The 19,893-nt window shown below is 36.1% G+C and overlaps 3 protein-coding genes and 1 non-coding gene across 5 annotated transcripts; 2 read left to right on the top strand and 2 right to left on the bottom strand.

Annotated features, from left to right (window-relative positions):
- The first annotated feature begins 4,926 nt into the window (after positions 1–4,926).
- Positions 4,927–7,475, top strand: LOC105956363 (uncharacterized). Its single transcript, XM_012980215.2, has 9 exons — positions 4,927–5,122; positions 5,228–5,293; positions 5,642–5,747; positions 5,913–5,955; positions 6,321–6,393; positions 6,643–6,730; positions 6,883–6,939; positions 7,032–7,110; positions 7,209–7,475. The coding sequence occupies exons 1-9, from the start codon at positions 5,052–5,054 to the stop codon at positions 7,220–7,222; spliced, it is 597 nt and encodes a 198-aa protein (XP_012835669.1). The 5' UTR covers positions 4,927–5,051; the 3' UTR covers positions 7,223–7,475.
- A 114-nt stretch (positions 7,476–7,589) lies between these two features.
- Positions 7,590–13,977, bottom strand: LOC105956308 (glycosyl transferase family 1 protein). 2 transcript variants are annotated; one of them, XR_016029610.1, is made up of 14 exons: positions 12,992–13,931; positions 12,729–12,815; positions 12,202–12,314; positions 11,974–12,024; positions 11,701–11,872; positions 11,196–11,507; positions 10,895–11,098; positions 10,250–10,729; positions 9,970–10,170; positions 9,524–9,712; positions 9,242–9,405; positions 8,700–8,792; positions 8,443–8,521; positions 7,590–8,355 (listed from the first exon to the last, which is right to left on the bottom strand). XR_016029610.1 is itself a non-coding variant. In XM_088813494.1 (14 exons), exons 1-14 carry the CDS (start codon positions 13,409–13,411, stop codon positions 7,912–7,914), a joined length of 3,072 nt encoding a protein of 1,023 aa, XP_088669620.1. In that variant the 5' UTR covers positions 13,412–13,977; the 3' UTR covers positions 7,590–7,911. The 2 variants fall into 2 exon arrangements, 1 of the variants encoding a protein (XP_088669620.1); XM_088813494.1 differs by having other exon boundaries at positions 8,637–8,792; positions 12,992–13,977.
- A 1,974-nt stretch (positions 13,978–15,951) lies between these two features.
- On the top strand, positions 15,952–16,023 carry TRNAG-UCC (transfer RNA glycine (anticodon UCC)). The gene has a single exon. It is a non-coding gene; the product is annotated as a tRNA-Gly (tRNA).
- A 106-nt stretch (positions 16,024–16,129) lies between these two features.
- MGP4 (Nucleotide-diphospho-sugar transferase family protein) lies at positions 16,130–19,344 on the bottom strand. The gene is made up of 4 exons (XM_012980214.2): positions 18,630–19,344; positions 17,917–18,078; positions 17,214–17,429; positions 16,130–16,638 (listed from the first exon to the last, which is right to left on the bottom strand). The coding sequence occupies exons 1-4, from the start codon at positions 19,125–19,127 to the stop codon at positions 16,429–16,431; spliced, it is 1,086 nt and encodes a 361-aa protein (XP_012835668.2). The 5' UTR covers positions 19,128–19,344; the 3' UTR covers positions 16,130–16,428.
- Positions 19,345–19,893: the final 549 nt, after the last annotated feature.

Below are 19,893 nucleotides of genomic sequence, written 5' to 3'. Positions count from 1 at the left end.
TAAGAATAAGCTCAAACATAGGAAGTGTTACAACTGTGGTAAGTCTGGTCACTATGCAAATAGGTGTTCTGAACCTAAGAAAGACAATAAGTCTAATAATGAACAGGCTAATCAAGTTGCTGAGAACATGGGTGATGTGTTTATGATTACTGATGAGTATCTTGACTTTGTGAATTCTGTGTCTGCATCTTTGACTGATAATGACTGGTTAATGGATTCTGCCTGCTCTAATCACATGACACCCCATAGAAGCATGTTCACCTCCTATGTTGAATTAAAAAATGGCTCTGTGTCTATGGCTGATAGCAGTAAAAGACATGTGCTAGGTATAGGAACTGTTTGTCTGAAATTTCAATCTGGTTATGTGCTTAAATTGAAAAATGTGAGACATGTTCCTAAACTGAGTAGCAATTTGATGTCTTGTGCTGTCTTGGAGGATTCTGGGTATAAGGGTACTTGGGGTGATGGGGTCATGAACATTATGCATGATGGTTTGCTTTCCTTTAAGGCTGTTAGAATGCATAATATGTATGTTGCATCTGCATTATCTGTTTCACATGTTAATTCTGTCCAGCATGACATGACTGATCTTTGGCATAGAAGATTAGGCCACATCAGTAGTAAAGGACTAGGAATTTTGCATAAAAACAACTATCTGAGTGATGACATTGTTGTTGATATGCCCTTGTGTGATTCTTGTGTTATGGGTAAACAGTCTAAAATGAAATTCCCTAAATCCTCTGTCCCTAATACATCTAAGTGCACAGAGATCCTTGAATATGTTCATGCAGATGTTTGGGGTCCTGCACCTGTCTCCACACCTGGTGGAAACAAGTATTTCTTGTCTGTTGTTGATGATTTTTCAAGAAAAGTGTTTGTTTTCTTACTTGTGCAAAAGTCTGATGTTTTTGATAAGTTCAAATCTTGGAAAACCTTTATTGAAAATCAAACAAACAAGAAACTTAGGACTCTTAGAACTGATAATGGCACTGAATTTTGTAATCATGAATTTGATTCTTTGTGTGCTGAATTTGGCATTAGAAGACATAGAACTGTTGCATATACCCCTCAACAGAATGGCATAGCTGAAAGAATGAATAGAACATTATTGGATAGGGTTAGATCCATGTTGCATGCATCTGGTTTGCCTAAAGTGTTTTGGGGTGAAGCTTTCTTAACAGCTGCTTATGTGATTAACAGATCTCCATCTGTGCCTTTGTCTGGAAATTTGCCTGAATCTATGTGGACTGGGAAACCAGCTGATTTGTCTAATTTGAGAGTTTTTGGTTGTACTGCTTTTGTTCACCATAAATCTGATAAATTAGAACCTAGGTCCTTAAAATGTGTTTTTATTGGATATCCTGAAGGGGTAAAGGGATATAGATGTTGGCTAAAGAATGAAAATGGTTTTAAAACAATCATCAGTAGAAATGTTGTTTTCAATGAAAATGAATATCCTTGTTTGCATGTGCCTTCATTTATTGTTCCCCCCTCTGCTCCAATTGAGGTGGAGAAATCTCCTCTTGAGAGTGAGGAAATTGATATTGTTGATGATGATGATTCATCTTTTGTGCCTGAAAATGTGTTTGATCAAAATGTTGAGTCTGATTTGCCTGAAATTGATGATTTGCATGATTATCAGCTTGCTAGGGATAGACCTAGAAGAGAAATTAGGAAACCTCATCATCTTGATAATTTTCAGCTTGCATCTTTTGTGTTCAATGTGTTTGATGCTTTAGATGGGAATGAACCTAAGTGCTACAAAGATGCTTTAAAATCTCCAGATTCTGCTATGTGGTTATCTGCTATGAAAGAAGAAATTAACTCTCTGCATGTCAATCATACTTGGACTCTTGTCCCAAAACCTGCTAAGTGCTCTTTGATTGAATGCAAATGGTTGTTTAGAGTTAAGCATGAATCTGATTCTGTTAGATATAAAGCTAGGCTTGTAGCTAAAGGTTTTACACAAAGAGAGGGTATAGACTATACTGAAATCTTTGCTCCTGTTGTTAAATTCACCACTGTCAGAATTTTGCTTGCCTTAGTTGCTCATTTTGATTGGGAACTTAAGCAAATGGATGTTAAAACTGCTTTCTTGCATGGTGATCTTGATAAGAAAATTTTCATGTCTCAACCCGAAGGCTTTGTTGATTATGATAAACCTGATTATGTCTGTTTGTTGAAGAAGTCTCTGTATGGCCTTGAACAGTCTCCTAGGCAGTGGAACAAAAAATTTGACTCTTGCATGCTCTCTTTGAAATTTAAAAGAAGTGAATTTGATCCTTGCTTGTATTTCAAAGATGACTGTCAATCTCCTGTGTTCCTATTGATCTATGTTGATGATATGCTTATTGCTAGTCCCTGTTTAAAGGCTATTGATCATGTTAATAAATGCTTAAGTGAAAACTTTGACATGAAATTTCTGAGTGACTCTAAGAGAATTCTGGGAATGGACATAATCAGGAATAGGAAAGATTGTTCTTTGTTTCTGAACCAATCTGCCTATGTTGAAAAGATCTTAGATAAATTTGCCATGAAAAATGCCAAGTCTGTGTATGTGCCTCTAGCTGCTCATTTCTTGCTAAGTAAGGAACAGTCCCCAGAGACTGAACCTGAAATCTGTGATATGAAATCTGTTCCTTATGCAAATGCAATTGGTTCTATAATGTATTTAATGGTAAGTACTAGGCCTGACATTGCATATGTTGTTAGCTGTTTGAGTAGATATATGGCTAATCCTGGCATGCCTCATTGGGAGGCTGTGAAATGGTTAATGAGATATCTAAGAGGATCTGCTAGAACAGGGATTGAATTTTCTAGGTGTGAAAAAGGAATTGTCTTATGTGGTTATGTGGATTCTAATTATGCTAATAACAGAGATAATAGGAAGTCCACCACATCTTATGTGTTTACTTTGTGTGGCTCTTGTATTTGCTGGAAATCTCAACTTCAAAACATTGTAGCCCTTTCTACCACAGAGGCTGAATACATTGCAGCCACAGAGGCTATAAAAGAATCTCTCTGGTTGAAAGGGCTGCTCTCAGAAATTGGCTTCTTGAAAGGTAAAGTTGTTGTTTTCTCTGACAGCCAATCAGGTATACAATTGTGCAAGAACCCTGTCTTTCATGACAGAACCAAACACATTGAGATCAAATACCACTTCATCCGGAAAGTGGTGAAAAAAGGTGAGATAGACCTGGAGAAAATTCCTTCTGAATTCAACCCTGCTGACATGGGCACTAAGTGCCTGCCTGTGGAAAAATTGAGATCATGTTTGAGAATCTTGAACATTGTCTCAAAACCTGATTAAAACAGACATGTGTTTGTCTGCTTGCTTTGTGCAAGCCTGTTGATGCTTTCTGTGTGATTGCTTGCTTTATTTGTTTTGTCTTAACTTCTATGTGATGTTAAGTGTTGGTTTTATCTTGGTGATTACCTCCTTTGTGGAAAAAATACTGTGTGAACCTTCTACTACAATCTGTGTGATTAGTGTTTAAGATTCACAGTTACGGCAATGATGATCCCAGTCCATTAAGTGTGTTTCATACTAATCCTTTTATTGGTCTCAGGTGGAGAATTGTTAAGTATTGAGCCCAAATAAAATGATCTGTCGTGATCTGGGCCAATAACTTATTTATTCACAGCCCAACTCGTGAATTCGGGCCCAACAGTACTTAAGCCCACTGATCCAGTCAACCTATGATCTGAACCGTCTATTCTAGGGCTTCAATCTGAGCCCTCCATTCTTCCCCTTTCCTCTTACCACACTCAACCCTAGCAGCATTCTACTGCTGCACCGTTCCCTCTCTCCTCTCCTGTCCCCCCCTCTCTCTACAGTATTTCGTCACCCCTTGTCGTTTTCCGGCAACACCGTCGCAGGTCTTGCCGGACAATGGGTGTCCTTGCCGTCGCAGCACAATTAATGCTGAGGACCGTTGAAACTGTGTGTATATATATATACTGTGGTGAGAGAGAGAGATAGGTATGATTCACCTTTTATTCAAACCTGTCCATTTCTGACCTTAATCCTCTGCTGTGAGGGTTTTGGTGTTGAGTTTGCAGAAAACCGGGTTTGTGCTGAGTGGAGAGGGTGAGTTATCACCGAGTTGACTGTGCATGTGTTGGTGAGTCAACTCAGAGTGAGGTTTTGGGGTCAGATCCAGGGTTCCGATCAGTGGCTGTACTTTGGTGCTTGTTTTCAGTTGGTGTTACCACCAGACCTTGGATAAATTGGATGAACACTGGAAAAGGGAACTGAGTCGTTCTTCTATCAATATACATTTTAATTCTCATTTCCAGTTGTTCTTGTGTTTCTACGAATCCATGGCTGTTTTGGAAAGAACTTGTACCTAACACAGCGTGAGCTGCGCTTTGAGGGGGATGGGGAGAAGTTAGGGTTTCGGTGGAGAGAAGTTAGGGTATGTGGCCTTATTTCATAACAACGGCCCATTAGGGGTACAATAGTCACATCACTATGTCCAGGGGTCTACCTAATTAAGATCAAAATTTGGGTTTTTGGCTAGGACAGAAAAAAACATTGGACCTCCTCATATATATTTTCAAAAGTAGGGGGTTATCACTCATTTACCCTAAAATATATATATATTTGAGTATGATTTGATTAGCACTACTAATCTTTGATTAGCACTACTAATCGAGCATGAGTAACTTAATTTTTAGCATATGTTTATTAGTAATTTTTGTTAATTGAATATCGAGTGATTTTTTTTTTTAATTCCATAAACACAAAGAATCAAATTGGTGGGACTATATTTTCTATAATTCTTTTTTTTTTTTTTTATAATTGTAACATCTAAAGTATTTATTTATTAATGATGCTTTATTACTTGATGTTATACCCCGATTAAATCTCACCGTCCACGTGTCACTGAATAGTAATACGGTCGGAATTGGGCCTAAAAACAGCCGACTATATACCTGCACTCTCATATTAGGTCATAAGATAACTGAGCCCCAATAATTCTCAATTGAATAATTAGGTCTTGATTTCAATTGAAAATCTGAATTTTTTTCTAGGAATTGATTTCAGGATGGGAAAAGCGAAGAGAACCGCCAAATTCGCCGTCATGAAGAAACTCGTCTCCCATAAAGCCATTAAACAGTAAGCTCTGTTTGTTTTTTTCCCTCGTTCGATTCGTATCCATTCCTTGTATATACATGGGCTCGTGATTGGGGCAGATTTTAATTTCGTTGAATTCCGTTGCAGATACAAAGAGGAAGTCTTAAACCCTAATAAGAAAGATTTAACCAAGGAAAACCTCCCCAGAAATGTGTAAGTACTCCTGTTTTTTTTTTCCTTTGTATGCATTTGGGCTTTTGTAATGGGTTGTTCGTATGTTGCATTTCGATTTGTTACTGTTGAATTTTGTCCGGGCTGCTCTTTTTTTTTTAATCTTTTGAATGATGAAGGAATTTAATCACATTGTGTGTGTGTATGTGTGTGTGTTGAAGTTGATATGAGCTATTTGTTTGGTAATGCGGACCACAAATTCCAATGATGAAGGAATTTAATCACATGGTGTGTGTGTGTGTGTGTGTGTGTGTGTGTGTGTGTGTGTGTGTGTGTGTGTGTGTGTGTGTGTGTTGAAGTTGATAAGAGCTAATTTGTTTGGAAATGCAGACCACAAGTTTCATCTGCGCTTTTCTTCAAGCACAACACTGCTTTGGGGCCGCCATATCGAGTTTTGGTGGATACTAACTTTATTAATTTCTCCATCCAAAATAAAGTGAGTGCTCTAAATTTCTTTCGGTCGATTTTTGTTTTATGCTAAATTATTAGTCAATTAACATGTTTTATGTAACTTTTGAAACAATTAAGTTTGCATCTACTACGTGCCTAACAATTTCCTGTGTTTTTTTTTTGTCTTTTTAAACGTTCGAATCATGTGCAGTTGGATTTGGAGAAAGGGATGATGGACTGCTTATATGCAAAATGTAAGTTACGTTTTTTTCAAGAAAATTTCGAGTACCCCCTTTTAGTGCTTATGTTTTTTTCACCAGCTCATCATCTTTTAGAATTTTCGGTTATCAGAAAACCGGTTACTGCTGGGATAATCTTCACCATCTTCATAGAATTGTTCTTCCGAATTCAATTTTCTCATGTAGAAAAGTTACCCACCCTAATCACACACTAAGAATCTTAGGGTTGAAGATATAATCAAACTTATAATCTGATAATTCTGTTAATCTTCGTTTCGAATCTTTCCATACTTCTTTAATTATCATACTGCAATATTCCTTTTTTTTGCGTTATCAAGACTGTTTAAGTGTATTTTGACTTATAATTTGTTCGATTCTAGGCACCCCATGTATCACAGACTGTGTTATGGCTGAGCTTGAGAAGTTGGGTCAAAGATACCGAGTTGCTCTCAGGCATGTTCTTAGAACCTTTTGCTACGATAAATAGATAATATATATTCTACCTTGTATTTATTGATCAATTTGAATGGATAAAAGAAATTAACCCTGTAGCATTTTCTTGAAAGTTTCCAATACTCTTTCTTGTTGGTGAAACATGAATTCTTTTATGCTGGAAAATATTTTGTTTGAATTTAATTTTTTATTTCCGTCACAGTTACTAATCTGTTTCTGTTTCCTTTTATTACGTTTTTATCTAAACAGAATTGCCAAGGATCCTCGGTTCGAAAGACTTCCGTGTACTCACAAGGGTACATATGCTGATGACTGTCTTGTCGATAGGGTTACACAGGTAAGACTAAGTCAAATGATCGAGTCAAACTTTCCAAGTCAAATGATCGAGTCAAACTTTCTAGAAAGTGAATCAGAGAGTTATTTGCCCATTATGAATAGAATGTGTAATAAACTAATCTTATCTACTTCCATCGTGACTACATAAAACAGCACAAGTGCTACATTGTTGCAACTTGTGATCGAGATTTGAAGAGGAGGATTAGAAAGGTATGATAAATTTCCTATTTAAAAACTACGTACTGCCACTTCATTTCGTAAAGTCAAAATCTGACAATATTTACGGGGGGTTTGATATTCAGATACCCGGTGTACCAATTATGTATATCGCCCAGCATAGGTACTCCATCGAACGACTTCCTGAAGCTACGATTGGTGGAGGTAGGATTAAACATCTTATATCACAACTCTTTCCTCTATTTATTTATTTATTTATTTCCCTTTTTTCCAATTTAATTCCTTATTTGCATATGATGCAGCTCCAAGAATTTAATTACAAGAAGTTAGAAGTGGAAATTCGAGGTTATTGTCTTGAGCAAAAATCCGGTCCTTATTTCTAGTACAAGGAAACGACGAGGTGGCACTTGACGGGCGTACTATGCTTGTAGCAAATTTTGTATGAAATCTTAGCTTAAGAAAAATGTTAATTCACTTATTCTCGACTTTCAAAGAGTTGAATTTTTTATTAATGTCTTTACGGGCGTAAAATTACTTCCATTTGATACAATGCGGTTCATTTTTGTTCATGCCTCGTTTCGGAATAAGGATATGGCTCGATAGAAAATTACTATATAATTAATGTCTTTATAATAAAAATTCACTGCCAAAACAGCCACCAAACTACAGCCAGCTTTGCATGTAATAATAAATTCATTACCAGATCTCAAATAGCAGAGTTTCACATGATAGAACTGTTGTCTACCAGCTACCATTTACATGTAATTAATAATAATAATAATTAAAAAAATTTAAAAAAAAAAAAAAAAAAAAAAAAAAAAAGGAAGATAGAAAATGGTATACTCTACAGAACCCTGGAAAAATCGAAAAAAAAGAACGAATGCAAACTAGATACATCTCAAATACAAATCACAATCCTAAGCATCCATTCTCGAGTAAAAATTAAAAAATGGTACTCCCCGAAAGAAAAAATCAAGGTGATTAATTAGTATCGAAAAATTAGTGCTACCTCAGAAGCTTGGCTGCAAGATAAGTCGAGTTGGAATCCTCTACAACAGGCTTCACGTACCTACCCAAGGCCTTTTGGTGGGTTCGTTTCCTCATTCGTTGCATTTTATCTTTACTTTGTTGCCTCTTCTTTTCTTTTTCTCTATTTCTCATATTTCTCTCTTTTTCGAAAATGCCGTGCCAATATATCTCGCCAGTTAATGGCCATAGCCTCCGATTTTTGGAGTGGTCGGAGTCGAATTCTTCAGCCAAGTCTTCGTCCATGTTTTTAAGAGTGGCGAATTGGAACCACTTAATCCACATTTGACCTCTTCTGCTTCTTAGGTTATGCTGTTCTTGCATAACACCTGTCGTGGGGTCCACGTACACCACCCTTCTTCCGCTGTGGTACGCCCAAACGTTTACTAGTAACTCGAGTAAACGAGAGTAGCAATGCTTGTCCTGCTCCATCATGTTTTTATATATTTTCAAAAAAGAAAAGAAAATTTGCAGAGAGAGAGAGAGAGAGAGAGAGAGAAATAAGGGTACCTTGGATAAACTGAGGTGACAATGCCCGTTCTTTTGGTGATCGTAATAAAATTGTGTATCGAGTGCGTCAACGAACATTCTACGAACGAAGAAAAGATTTGCTCGTTTGAGAATTATATTTGCAAAAATAAAGCCTTAGTAGTGGGCATAAAAGTGGCAACTCGTAAAAAAAAAGGTGTTAGAAGATTAAAAACCTCGAAAACATAACAAACTCGACAAACGACTTAGTGGGTAAAACCCAAGAATTCGTAACGGACCAAGTGCCGCCTTCATCCGTAGGCATCGCCGGAAGAGAACTCAAGTTATGCTTTACACCATACATCTCTTTCAGCGTCTCCGAAAAAACAAACCTAAAAATCCACACAAAAATAAATATTCGTAATAATTCGGAATTGCAGTGAAGATTAAAAGAGATGAAGCTACTCGCCTTTCCGAAATTTGAGCAATAGCAAATTGAATTTATAAATGGGAAAATTACAGTTTCCATCCCTCAAGTTTGCACTGATTCCACATTTGGTCCCTCATGTTTCATTAATTAACACTTTTGGTCATTTCCGTCAATTTACCATTAGTCCGTCAGTGATGTACACACGCTTGATTCCGTTACTACTAACGGAAAATTGACAGAAACGACTAAAACTATTAAATTTTTGAAACATGAGGGACTAAATGTGAAATCGGTGCAAACTTGAGGGACAAAAACTATATTTTTCCCATTTATAAATCAATAATATTAATAGACAATTATTTTTTATATAAAAAATAAAAATTTGATCGAATCGAAAAGGGCAAAACTTACTGGCAATTCCCAGCATTAATAGCATCACAAAAAGACCAGAAATCCTTTTTCAACGGATTTCTCGGGTCCGTATCAAGGCGGGCCCAGAAGTATAAAGTGTCTCCATGCTTTCTTGCTTCGATGGCATCTAACAAAGATTGTTCAGCAATCTTCGACAAAGATTTCTGTTAACAAAAAATAAAATTGGATTTAATAATTCATGCAAAATTAAGAATGGAACGAGAGATAGTAAATATTATGGTTGAGAGAAAAATGTAGAGATAGAAGAAATTGTATATATACCGTTCTGGCTGTAGCTCTCCAAGATTGAAATCCGATCCAAGCGTTTTTATGTATTCGATCAATTCGATTAGCAATTGCAAAGAAGGCACCATATTCTCCTAATACGTCTCTGTAGTAGCCATTATTTAATAACGGGAGGCGAGAAGGTGCGTCCACGTCATCAGCTCCCGGTCTTCGACCTTTCGTCGACTACAAAATCCAGTTCATATATATTGCATCAAATTTAGAGAGAGAGAGAGAGAGAGAGAGAGAGAGAGAGAGAGAGAGAGAGAGAGAGAGAGAGAGAGAGAGAGAGAGAGAGAGAGAGAGAGAGAGAGAGAGAGAGAGAGAGAGAGAGAGAGAGAGAGAGAGAGAGAGAGAGAGAGAGAGAGAGAGAGATAATGAGAGAGAGAGAGATAATGAGAGAGAGAGAGATAATGAGAGAGAGAGAGAGAGAGAGTACTCACTAGCCCAAGCCCTCTGTATAGTGAAACATTGTGCAAAAACGGCCAAGTTCCCACTCCAAAGTACGGTTCGTAAATACATAGTGGTTGCCCTGTTCTCTCAAGTTCTCCTTCGTCTCTTTCGTGTAATGACCGATCTAACCTTCTCACACTTCGATACACTTCATCCCACGTTCCTCGTGGTTGATCGGTTCTCTCCTTCAACTGCCATCAGCCCCATATTATTTCATACTTCATCTCTTATAAAAAATAAAAAAATAAAAAAAGAATGAAAAAAACTTACTTCTTCATCCTCTTTTCGTTTTCTCAAATTAGCCATATCTAAATACTTTTGCTCTTCCCAAATAGTATACAAAAACGTATCATTTGATCCAATCGAAGCCACAGAGTTCTCTCCATTAGTGCGATTGAACTGCTTCTCAATCTTGTCTAAAAAATCCATGCTCGTTTTTCTCGGAGAATTGGTATCTTTTATAGCATCAAAAAGATGCCATCTCCATTCAGATTTAAGTTTCGTGGGAATGCTTTTGGCAGCCATGGGAATAGCAACTTCAGACGGGAGCGAGAGAATATTCTCCAATAGGAAAGCATATCCTTCGACACTTTCCGATACCATAAAGTTTTTAGCTCTAATTTTTCCGATCGAAGCTGCATTTCTTGCAATAAGTGAGAGTTTTCCGTTTGAGACCATTCGAAACATGATCTGAGTTAAAACCCTCATATCCTCCTTCGGGAAAAGATAGCCGTTGATCTTGTCACTAATCTAAGATTTTTGCGAATCCCGTTAGTTTGTACTCATTATAAGAGAATTTCATTAATATATATATATATATATATATATATATATATATATATATATATATATATATATATATATATATATATATATATATACGTGTGTGTGTGTGTGCGCGCTAAAGATACGTACATATTTTCGTATTCCTGGTAAATCTGGGGCGAGGATTGGTTTTCCGAGAGACATGGCTTTTAGCAAAATATCTGGAAAAGAATGCTCGTCGAGGAAGGAACCGTATATTACAAGATCGGCAGTATTTATTACAGTGTTTGTGTTTCTGTCGGCAGTGACACGCTTCACCGTTTCGTTTGGATATCCCAATTTCAGAGCAATTGTCTGTCGGCACAAAATCTCATACATAAGCATGCAAGAAATAATAATTTACAAAAAAAAAATATTAAAATTACTTAAAGATTGTATAAATTCGTCTCACCTCCAAAGTGGTACTATAGTTGCTGGTGGAATCGCCACCTGAGACGATGATTCTAAAACGGGAACTAGAATCTTCGAAGTGTGTAAGAATCGGATATAAAGCCTGTAATACAAAGGCGTGTTCGAGCCAAACACCTTTGTACGACAGTTGACTTCCCACAACTGCAATAACAAAATCGTCTTGTCCGAAATCCAGCTCAGAACGTAAATTATTATTATTCGGCAAAGCCAATTGTTTATCGGCTTTCCAAGCTTCTTCTGGAGATCCCGGTACGACAAAGTAGTTTCCAGGATCACATACCGAATATTCAATCTGAATTGTATATAAATTTGTTCGTTAGATGATAACCAGAAAATAAATGTATTTCCTTCAGGCCTCGTTTGGCTGGTGAGATGATACGTCGTGATTAATTAAAAAATTAATCAATGATGGCGAATTTTGATCAATCAAACGAGGCCTAAGAATAAATAATATTTTAAACCAAAAAAGTAAGACAGCAATTTACCGGCAGAATATAGTTTGGGAAGACGACAACAGTGGCTCGAGAGAAGAATCTTTTCCAGGTATCTACAAGCTCACTCTGCCCACTCGAAACGTATGTTCTCATTCGAGAGGCGAGTGTATGTTCGTGGATCGTCCAAACGAGAGGAATATTCTTAAAAGGTTCCTGCATTAGACTGTAACAAGTAAAACCTTTTATTTTATCGGAAAAAAATATTATATCATCAATAAATCGAGGGTATTTGATGGTTTACAAAACGAAATGATGTTTGCTTACCAAGACAACAAACCCACGGATTTAAGTGAATTTACGAGTATGCCATCATAGCTGCGGACAGAAACACAAAATTAGAATATATATTATGGAGTGTAGCTAAATCGGAATTTCGAGCTTCAGTGGTTGAATTGGATATATAATAAGGGAAAAACAAGCGATTCATTCGATTAAAAAGAAAACTAAGTAAACAAATTTATCCATCGGAAAAAACGAAGGGTGGTATTATACTTTAGCCAATCGACGCTGCAGTTGATGTTCTCGTCTGATGTGGCGATAACACTAATTGGAACTCCTATCTCTCTCCAGGTAGCCTGTGTGGGCCCATTTTCCGTTGAGAATACCTGCAAAATAACAGCATTTCAGACCAAATTTCACCGACGATTTTCCGATTTCTAGCAACAATTAAATACACTACAATGCTCGTAACTCATATTTCAGCATTTCGAAAGTGTCGATCTAATCAACTCAAAGATAATTAATTACCTTGAGTCGAACACACATATTTATCTCAGCAAAATTTCAATTTTAAAAAAAATTCAGAACAAATTGCACCGATGATTTTTCCAATTTCTAGCAACAATTAAATACACCACAATGCTCGTAACTCATATTTCAGCATTTCGAAAGTATCGATCTAATCAACTCAAAAACAATTAATTACCTTGAGCCAGCCGGTCACACATCGGTATCTCAGCAAAATTTCAATTTACAAAAAATATAAAAAATTAATTGCAAATAATTGATTGGTAAATCACCTCAATTTCGTATCCAATCTCGAGCAATGCAGTAGCTACAGTAACCATGAGTATTTGATGATGATCAACTACTAGATCTGCGAAAACCTACACCCACATTTCAAACACACACTTTTAACGCTACTACTCGAAACAAAAATCCAACTAAGAAATTCAGAACACACGTAAAACAAACACTAACCAAACTTCGAACAAAATAATCGAACCCAAAAACTCATAATTTAATTACTGAAATTCAAATAAACCAACACAAAAAAACTAACCAGGGCAATCTTTGGTTTCCTATACCCAAATCTCGCAACCATTTTCGACAAATCGCCATTCTTTCGAAACTTTTCCGAGATTCTCAAAGGCTCAAACTTTAAATCTTCACCAAAATCCAACTCTTTCAAGAACAACAGCTCATCAAAAACTGCTCCCCCATTTCCCCCAACTAAATCATTGATTTTATTATTACCAGATTTATTATTATTATTACCATCTTCCCCGGGCAAGAAGAAAACCTGGAAAAGGAAAACAAAGAAGAACAAAGTAGCAACACCACAAATCAACTGCAGATAGTCAACTCTCTTGAAAAAAACCAATCTTGTAAATCTTGATCTGCTCCTTTGCCCTGAAAATCCATTGTTGTTACTGTAATAATTGTTCCTCTTCGATGGAAACCCAGTTTCAAGTGAACCCATCTACACTCCCATCAATTAAAAGACAAATAAAAATGCAATCTTCTTTTTTTTTTTTGTAGCTTTTACATCACTGTATACTGTACACTCAAGAACGGTAGCTGTACCTGTACGTATATATCTTATACTTATATATACCCCCCCAAAAAAAATAAAAAAGACAGCTCTTTGGGGATGATGAAACGATTGGGATTTTTGTGTATATATATGTGTATGTATATATTAGTGGTATATATATATGGGTAAATCGGAAACTTGATGTGGGGCTTTTTGTTTTTCTCTTTTCTTTCTTCCGTTTGCATAAATCCTCTTCTGTATTATTAAAGAATTCAAGTAGATGCTTGTGAGTTTTTTTCTTTTTTCTTTTTTTTTTCTAGAGAGAGAGAGTGGGGGGAATAGATAGAGAGAGAGAGAGAGAGAGAGAGAGGAAGTAAGGGCATGCGGGTTGCTGACGTGGCACGGGTAGTCGTCACTTGTCAAACACAGTCACATGTGCTCTCCCATGGTGATGAAATGTGTGTGTGTGTATAGGATGAGAGAGAAAGAGAGAGAGAGAGAGACTTTGTTTTGACGTATAGAGAGAGAATCCCAGGTTTAAAGAGTGTTTGTCTGTATTAACTAGGTTAAAAGGTTTATTAATTATAATAATTTAGCTTATTTTTTAATAATCATTTCCAGTGTTCTAAAAATCGGCCGAGGCGGCCGATTAATCGGTCGCCTAGGCGGAGGCGGTCCAAAACCTTTACGAATTTAGTGTAAAGGTTTGAAAAATCGGTTTTTTGTCTGTGAGGTGGTTTGAGGCGGTTTGAGGAGGTCCGAGGCGGTCTGAGGCGGTCCGAGGCGGTGAAACCTTTAAGGCGGGTCAAACTTCGGTGGAAAAAATCGGTCAAAAATCGGTTTTTTTTTTTTTTTTTTATAAATCAAAATAAAAGTTGGAATTAAAAAAAAAAAAAAAAAAGGAGTTTATGCTTTATTTTGTTTATGTTAATTATTATTGTTAAAGAACTAATGATGTATGCCAAGAATGTATGTAAATTCAAAAAAAATTGCCTTTTTATTTATATTTTATAAGGATATTTATGTATTATGATCTTATTATTATTAAACTTTTATTATGTTATTAGAATATATACATGATGGAGATATAACTATGTTTAAATATGTTTTATCTATGTTTAAATATATTTTATCTATGTTTTGAGTATTTATAAATAATATCTACAAATATATTATATTAAATTTTAAAAACCGATTTATTTCCGATTTATCACCGATTAATCACCGCCGCATCGATTAATCGTGAGTCGGTGCCTGACCGAGTCGGACCCGATTACCGATTTTTACAACCTTGATCATTTCACTAATAATATGTACCTTTAAATATTTTGTATATTGTATATAAGAAAGAAAAACCCTAATTAAATCTAGTACCATCTTTTTAATTTTATTTTTATTAATTATTACCCTATTTTTTATATAATGAAATACCAATAAAGATCCACTAGAATCTTAATAGATAATGCTAGATGATTTGTTTTGCTGAAATATGAATATATTTGCTTGATAAATCAATATGTCTACATATAATTAAAAAAAAATGTTTCTCTTGTGACGGTAGCAAGTTGTCGAAACTCCGATTAATTGACTTGATTAATCTGAACTGATTTTATTGGATGAATTGTTGGAGCTTTGATTAATTTAATTTCAATTTAGTTGGCTTTGATTTTGTTGCTCATAATTGAAATTAAATATATATCAACTATATTTTTCGTACATAGCTTACCAGATTATGATTTTGTCCAGTGCATTTCTATTATCATATTTATTATAAATTTAAATTTCACAAATAAATATTTCAAGATTGGTTAAATATATTTTGTAGTACAAAATTTATTTATATATATTTAAATAACTATTTTATTCCCTGTTGGAATGCTAGTCCCGGGCAACACGTGGGAATAATTACTAATTTGTCGAAAATAAGAAAACTAATACATATTGTGAATTATAAATTGTTATAGCATTAAATTCATTATATATTATAAAATTGAACAATTAAATGGGGCAATTATTGACCTAGTGACCTTAAATGTTTATTGAGCATCTTTAAAACAAAAACACAATAGTTTTTTAATTGCAATTTTTGGATGAGGTTGTACTGTCAAGATTCAAGAAGATGAGGTTTGAATTGTCAACAACAATAAGTCAATAATTACTAAATGATTAAGTTGGTGTTTTCAAACACCACCACCTAAGTGTGACAAATAATGCAATGAAAAAACACCAATGTTGAAATAATATATAAAATTAATGTTGCAGTGTAAAACCCGGATGGCCGGAACTAGACAACTCGAGACATTGAATATAATCGGAGCCGGGTCAGCGGTGCCAAGACCTGAACCGCAATGAAAATCGGAATCGGAAAAAAGCAGTCGCAGTTTACGTGCATTGATGATAGTAAACCAAAAAGAAACGACTCATACTTTGTACTAGTTGAAATATAAAGATATATTTAACATATACTGTGATTTTAATATCAATAAGCGTTTGTAGTCCAACGGTTAGGATAATTGCCTTCCAAGCAATAGACCCGGGTTCGACTCCCGGCAGACGCATTTGCTTTTTTCCTGTAGTTCGTTTTTCTTTTTCCTTATTTTCTGTATGTGTTGGAGAAAGCAAAATTGGATATAAGTTATAAGCCAAAGAAACTGACAAAAGCTGTTAATGCACAACAGCAGATCTCTACATACTTTCCAGGAAAAAAAGAAGATTACAGTTGTCTAATATTAAACAACAAAAAATTACAAACCTCTCTCTCTTACATAAGTTGTGCTCGGATATTCGAAAAAAAAATCCTCAAGAAACTTGATAATTTCGTCGTGTTATTGAATGGACAACAAATTTACACTAAATTAATTCATTGAACAAAATTCCATGCCGAACTGATCTTATGAACCCACGTCTATGCATCACCATTTACATCATCAAAAAGCTTGTTAGTGAGGCTCCTCCAACTCGCACTATAATCTACCGAGTGGTGACTCAGAGGCATAATCATCGGCCAACCAGAGACCATAATCTTTAAATCGTTTAGTCTTCTTTTCAAAACCGATTATGTAATTGTTGTGGATTACAACATGCATTCCCTTTGTTTCTTGTACCCATGTCTTGTTCTTGAAGTATAATCCGCCAGTAGGGAATGCCTTTTGAGGTAGCAGGTATACATCTACCTGAAACGAGATCTCAGACATTATCAGTAAAATGCAGCATGACTAATTTCTTGATTATCGGTAAAAAGGCAGCATGAGTAATCTTGATGATTAATAAAATAACCCATTATCCCGGGAGAATATGATTCGCAACGTCGACTTACAAGCATTACTATAAGTTAGCTCATAACATACGTTTCATCTAGCAATAGCATCGAAAATCTCAACGTAAATGGTGCTGCATCTAGTTAGAAGTGTGTGACTGAAATTTCATCCGGTGTTTAAAATGTTTCGATCTGAGCGGAGTATTTCAGGGAACCCATTTTACGTGTTACATCATCAAGGGTTAGTTTGACCAAATACCCAGAAACGGGTTGGCTGGCTGACCAGTCAATCCTCTCCTAAATGCTTAAGGAATAATTAACGGCAGAACGAAGAGAGAAACAGCGTCAAATGTATTATATTGAAAACTACATAGTCCCAGCATATACTCAACATATAAAATCAAATGAAAGATTATGCAAAAACATACGTCTGATACATTCATGTAACTCATTCATTGAAAGGGGATGCAGCAGAGAGTATAATATATGTACCTGCCCAGCGGTTTTATTCAACGCCCAATTAAAGCCAGGCTGGTCATTAGCTTTCTTTGCTCTAGACCAAGGTTGGTCTTGTAGTTCTTCAATCCACTTTTTCATCAGCAATTTTGCTCCAGAAGTGGGGCGCAAATAAATAAAGCAGCTACAAATGTAAGTACGTCCCTTTTTCCCTGGAGGCGGCAATTCATGAGAATGATCTAGAGGTTTCACCTGGTAGTTTCAGTTAACCCAAAAAAAAACCCCATCAATAATTAAATGAACAAAAATTCTTAAAATACATTGCAATTAAGCTAGCCACGTGTTTCAAAATAACAGGTAATTTAACTAATTGAATTTATAGTTTCTTCTATAGTTCAGCTAGGAGATACGAAGCCTTTATTTGTTCAGAGAAGAGCATTTACAGATACTCCTATTTCTTCTATCTGATTCTTGATCTAGATACAGCAAAATAAATCAAATTACAGACTAGAGAGGCTTTTTTTTTAGTGTTTCTGAAGCCATCATTCAGATTCCTCTAAACATATATCTATGTGTAAGGGAATATTTGGATAATTTGATAGTGGATTTGCTGCATAAATCGCTAGTATTCACGCGTTTGTTTAACTTTGGATTGAAATATCAAGTTAAGAGGCCACAAACAAATGGTTGATTCATGATGAGAGAAATATTTGGATTAAGAAGCAATTAGCAAACTTACAAAGGCCATGTCATCCATGAAGTACACGTCATGCTCGCCTTTGAGATAAGGAAAGGGATCAGACAACCAAACCATATCGACATCGTTGTACATAACATTATAGCCGAGCTCCAAAATTTGGAGGAGATGACGTGGCCTTCTTGCTGTAAAATTGAAGAACCCCTGAAATATGGAATCCACCGAAGAAAACTAAATAACAATACAATACAAAGCTTACACACTCACTAACCATGAGTTTATCAAGAATGAACGATGTAAGATTTAGCAAGCAACTAACTATTTCACCACAAAAACTCTTGATAACATTTCTTTCTCACCAATCTACTAAAGAGTGATTTGAAACTAAACCGCCCAAAAAAACTGCAATGTGTATCAATCCTAAAACTGCAAGAACAGCATTATTCAAAAGAAGCATATTATCACTATCTCGTGCAACGTAATTCTGCCTCTATCTCCATCGAGAATCGAACTGAGTAAATTTATACAGATTTATTTTGTTAAACCTTCAAGCTAAGTAACTCCATACTCCACCTTCCCAATATTGATAAATCAATTAACTAAATCTTCACAATAGAATTTCATAAGAAATCAATTTCATAACTCAAATTCAGCAACACAATATTAGTTTCTGTGCAAAGTTTGTAAGATACATCACATATAAACAAATGTCTATTATCAAATCACACACACACACACACGGAGAGAAAAACTACCTGAGATCCAAACTTGTGAGCGGCGGCGGCCTCCAGCGCAGGGGGAACCAAAACGGCGTGGCCAGGCCACCGCTCGTTCACCTTATAAAGCGTGGCGTAATCCTCGGCAATCACCAAAACCTTTTCCTGCTGCTTTTGCCGAGAAATGCTAATCAGCCAGTTGTTCAGAAACGGCAAATAAGCCTCGCTGACAGCGCACACGATCAGCGTGTTGTTCCTCGCCACGTAAGCGGCCGCATCCGGTAGCGTGTACCCGCGCCACTTGGAATCGGAGCTCCTGGAACTTAACGAAAGGAGGGAGGAGCCGGGAGACTGTATGTAAGGGAAAAGTACCCCGGCGACGATTAGCAGGGAGAGGAGGAGGAGGACGAGGACGGCGGGGCTGCGGCTGAGGAGAGAGGAGGTAGGTTTTTGGTAATTTTGGCGGGATCGAGGGGATAAATCGTCGAGGTATGACGACGGAGTGTGGAGTGGCCTTTGGTGGAGAAATGCCGACATCTTTTTTTTTTTCTTTTTTGGAATTTCAGTTCACTGAAAAATTGAAATTCTCAATTGATGAATGATGAAGCTGTGTGTGTGTGTGTGTGTGAGAGAGAGAGAGAGGAGAGAGAGAGATCTCAGGTGAAAGAAGTGGCCGCCGGTGAGGAAGTGGATCGGGAAATAGAATTTGGTGGAAAATGGGCTAATTTAGATTTGAGTTTTTTTGGGTAAGCCCAATACTCTTTATTGCCCTTATTTGATTTTTATTTTATTTTTTTTAGATGTTATTTGATATATTTTTGCTTTTTACTTTTTATATTATATTCTTGGGTAAATTCCACTTTCTCCCTATTATATTTTGGATATGTATCATTTTACCTTTCTACTCTCGATTGCATCGATTTGGGCCCCCCACACTTGATTTTGTTTTTCTAAATATGACCATCGTCGTTAGTTTTCAAACCTTTGACTTTAAGACTTTTTGATTTAAGCCTGAAAATTATAAAAAAAAAACCACCCCTCGCAGTTTAAAAAAAATAAAAAATAAAAACTTTTAAATATTTTTGGCTGCCGTCGCGGACTATACTTTCTCGTTGTCTTGATTTTTTTCTTAAATAATTATTTAAACTGGGTGGGGTAGATTTTTTGTAATTTCAGAGTTTAGACGAAACGATGTTAAGGTCAAATGTCTAACATTTAACAATGAGGGCTACATTGAGACAATTTTTCAAGTATATGGGAAAAATCGATGCAATTAAGAGAAGAAGGGGTAGAGAAGTACCAA

The sequence above is a fragment of the Erythranthe guttata genome, chromosome 14 (assembly GCF_056151865.1).
Source record: "Erythranthe guttata isolate IM_541 chromosome 14, IM_541, whole genome shotgun sequence".
Classification (NCBI taxonomy): Eukaryota; Viridiplantae; Streptophyta; class Magnoliopsida; order Lamiales; family Phrymaceae; genus Erythranthe; species Erythranthe guttata.
Note: the sequence above shows the minus strand (reverse complement) of the source record. Positions and strands in the feature narration are given on the sequence as shown.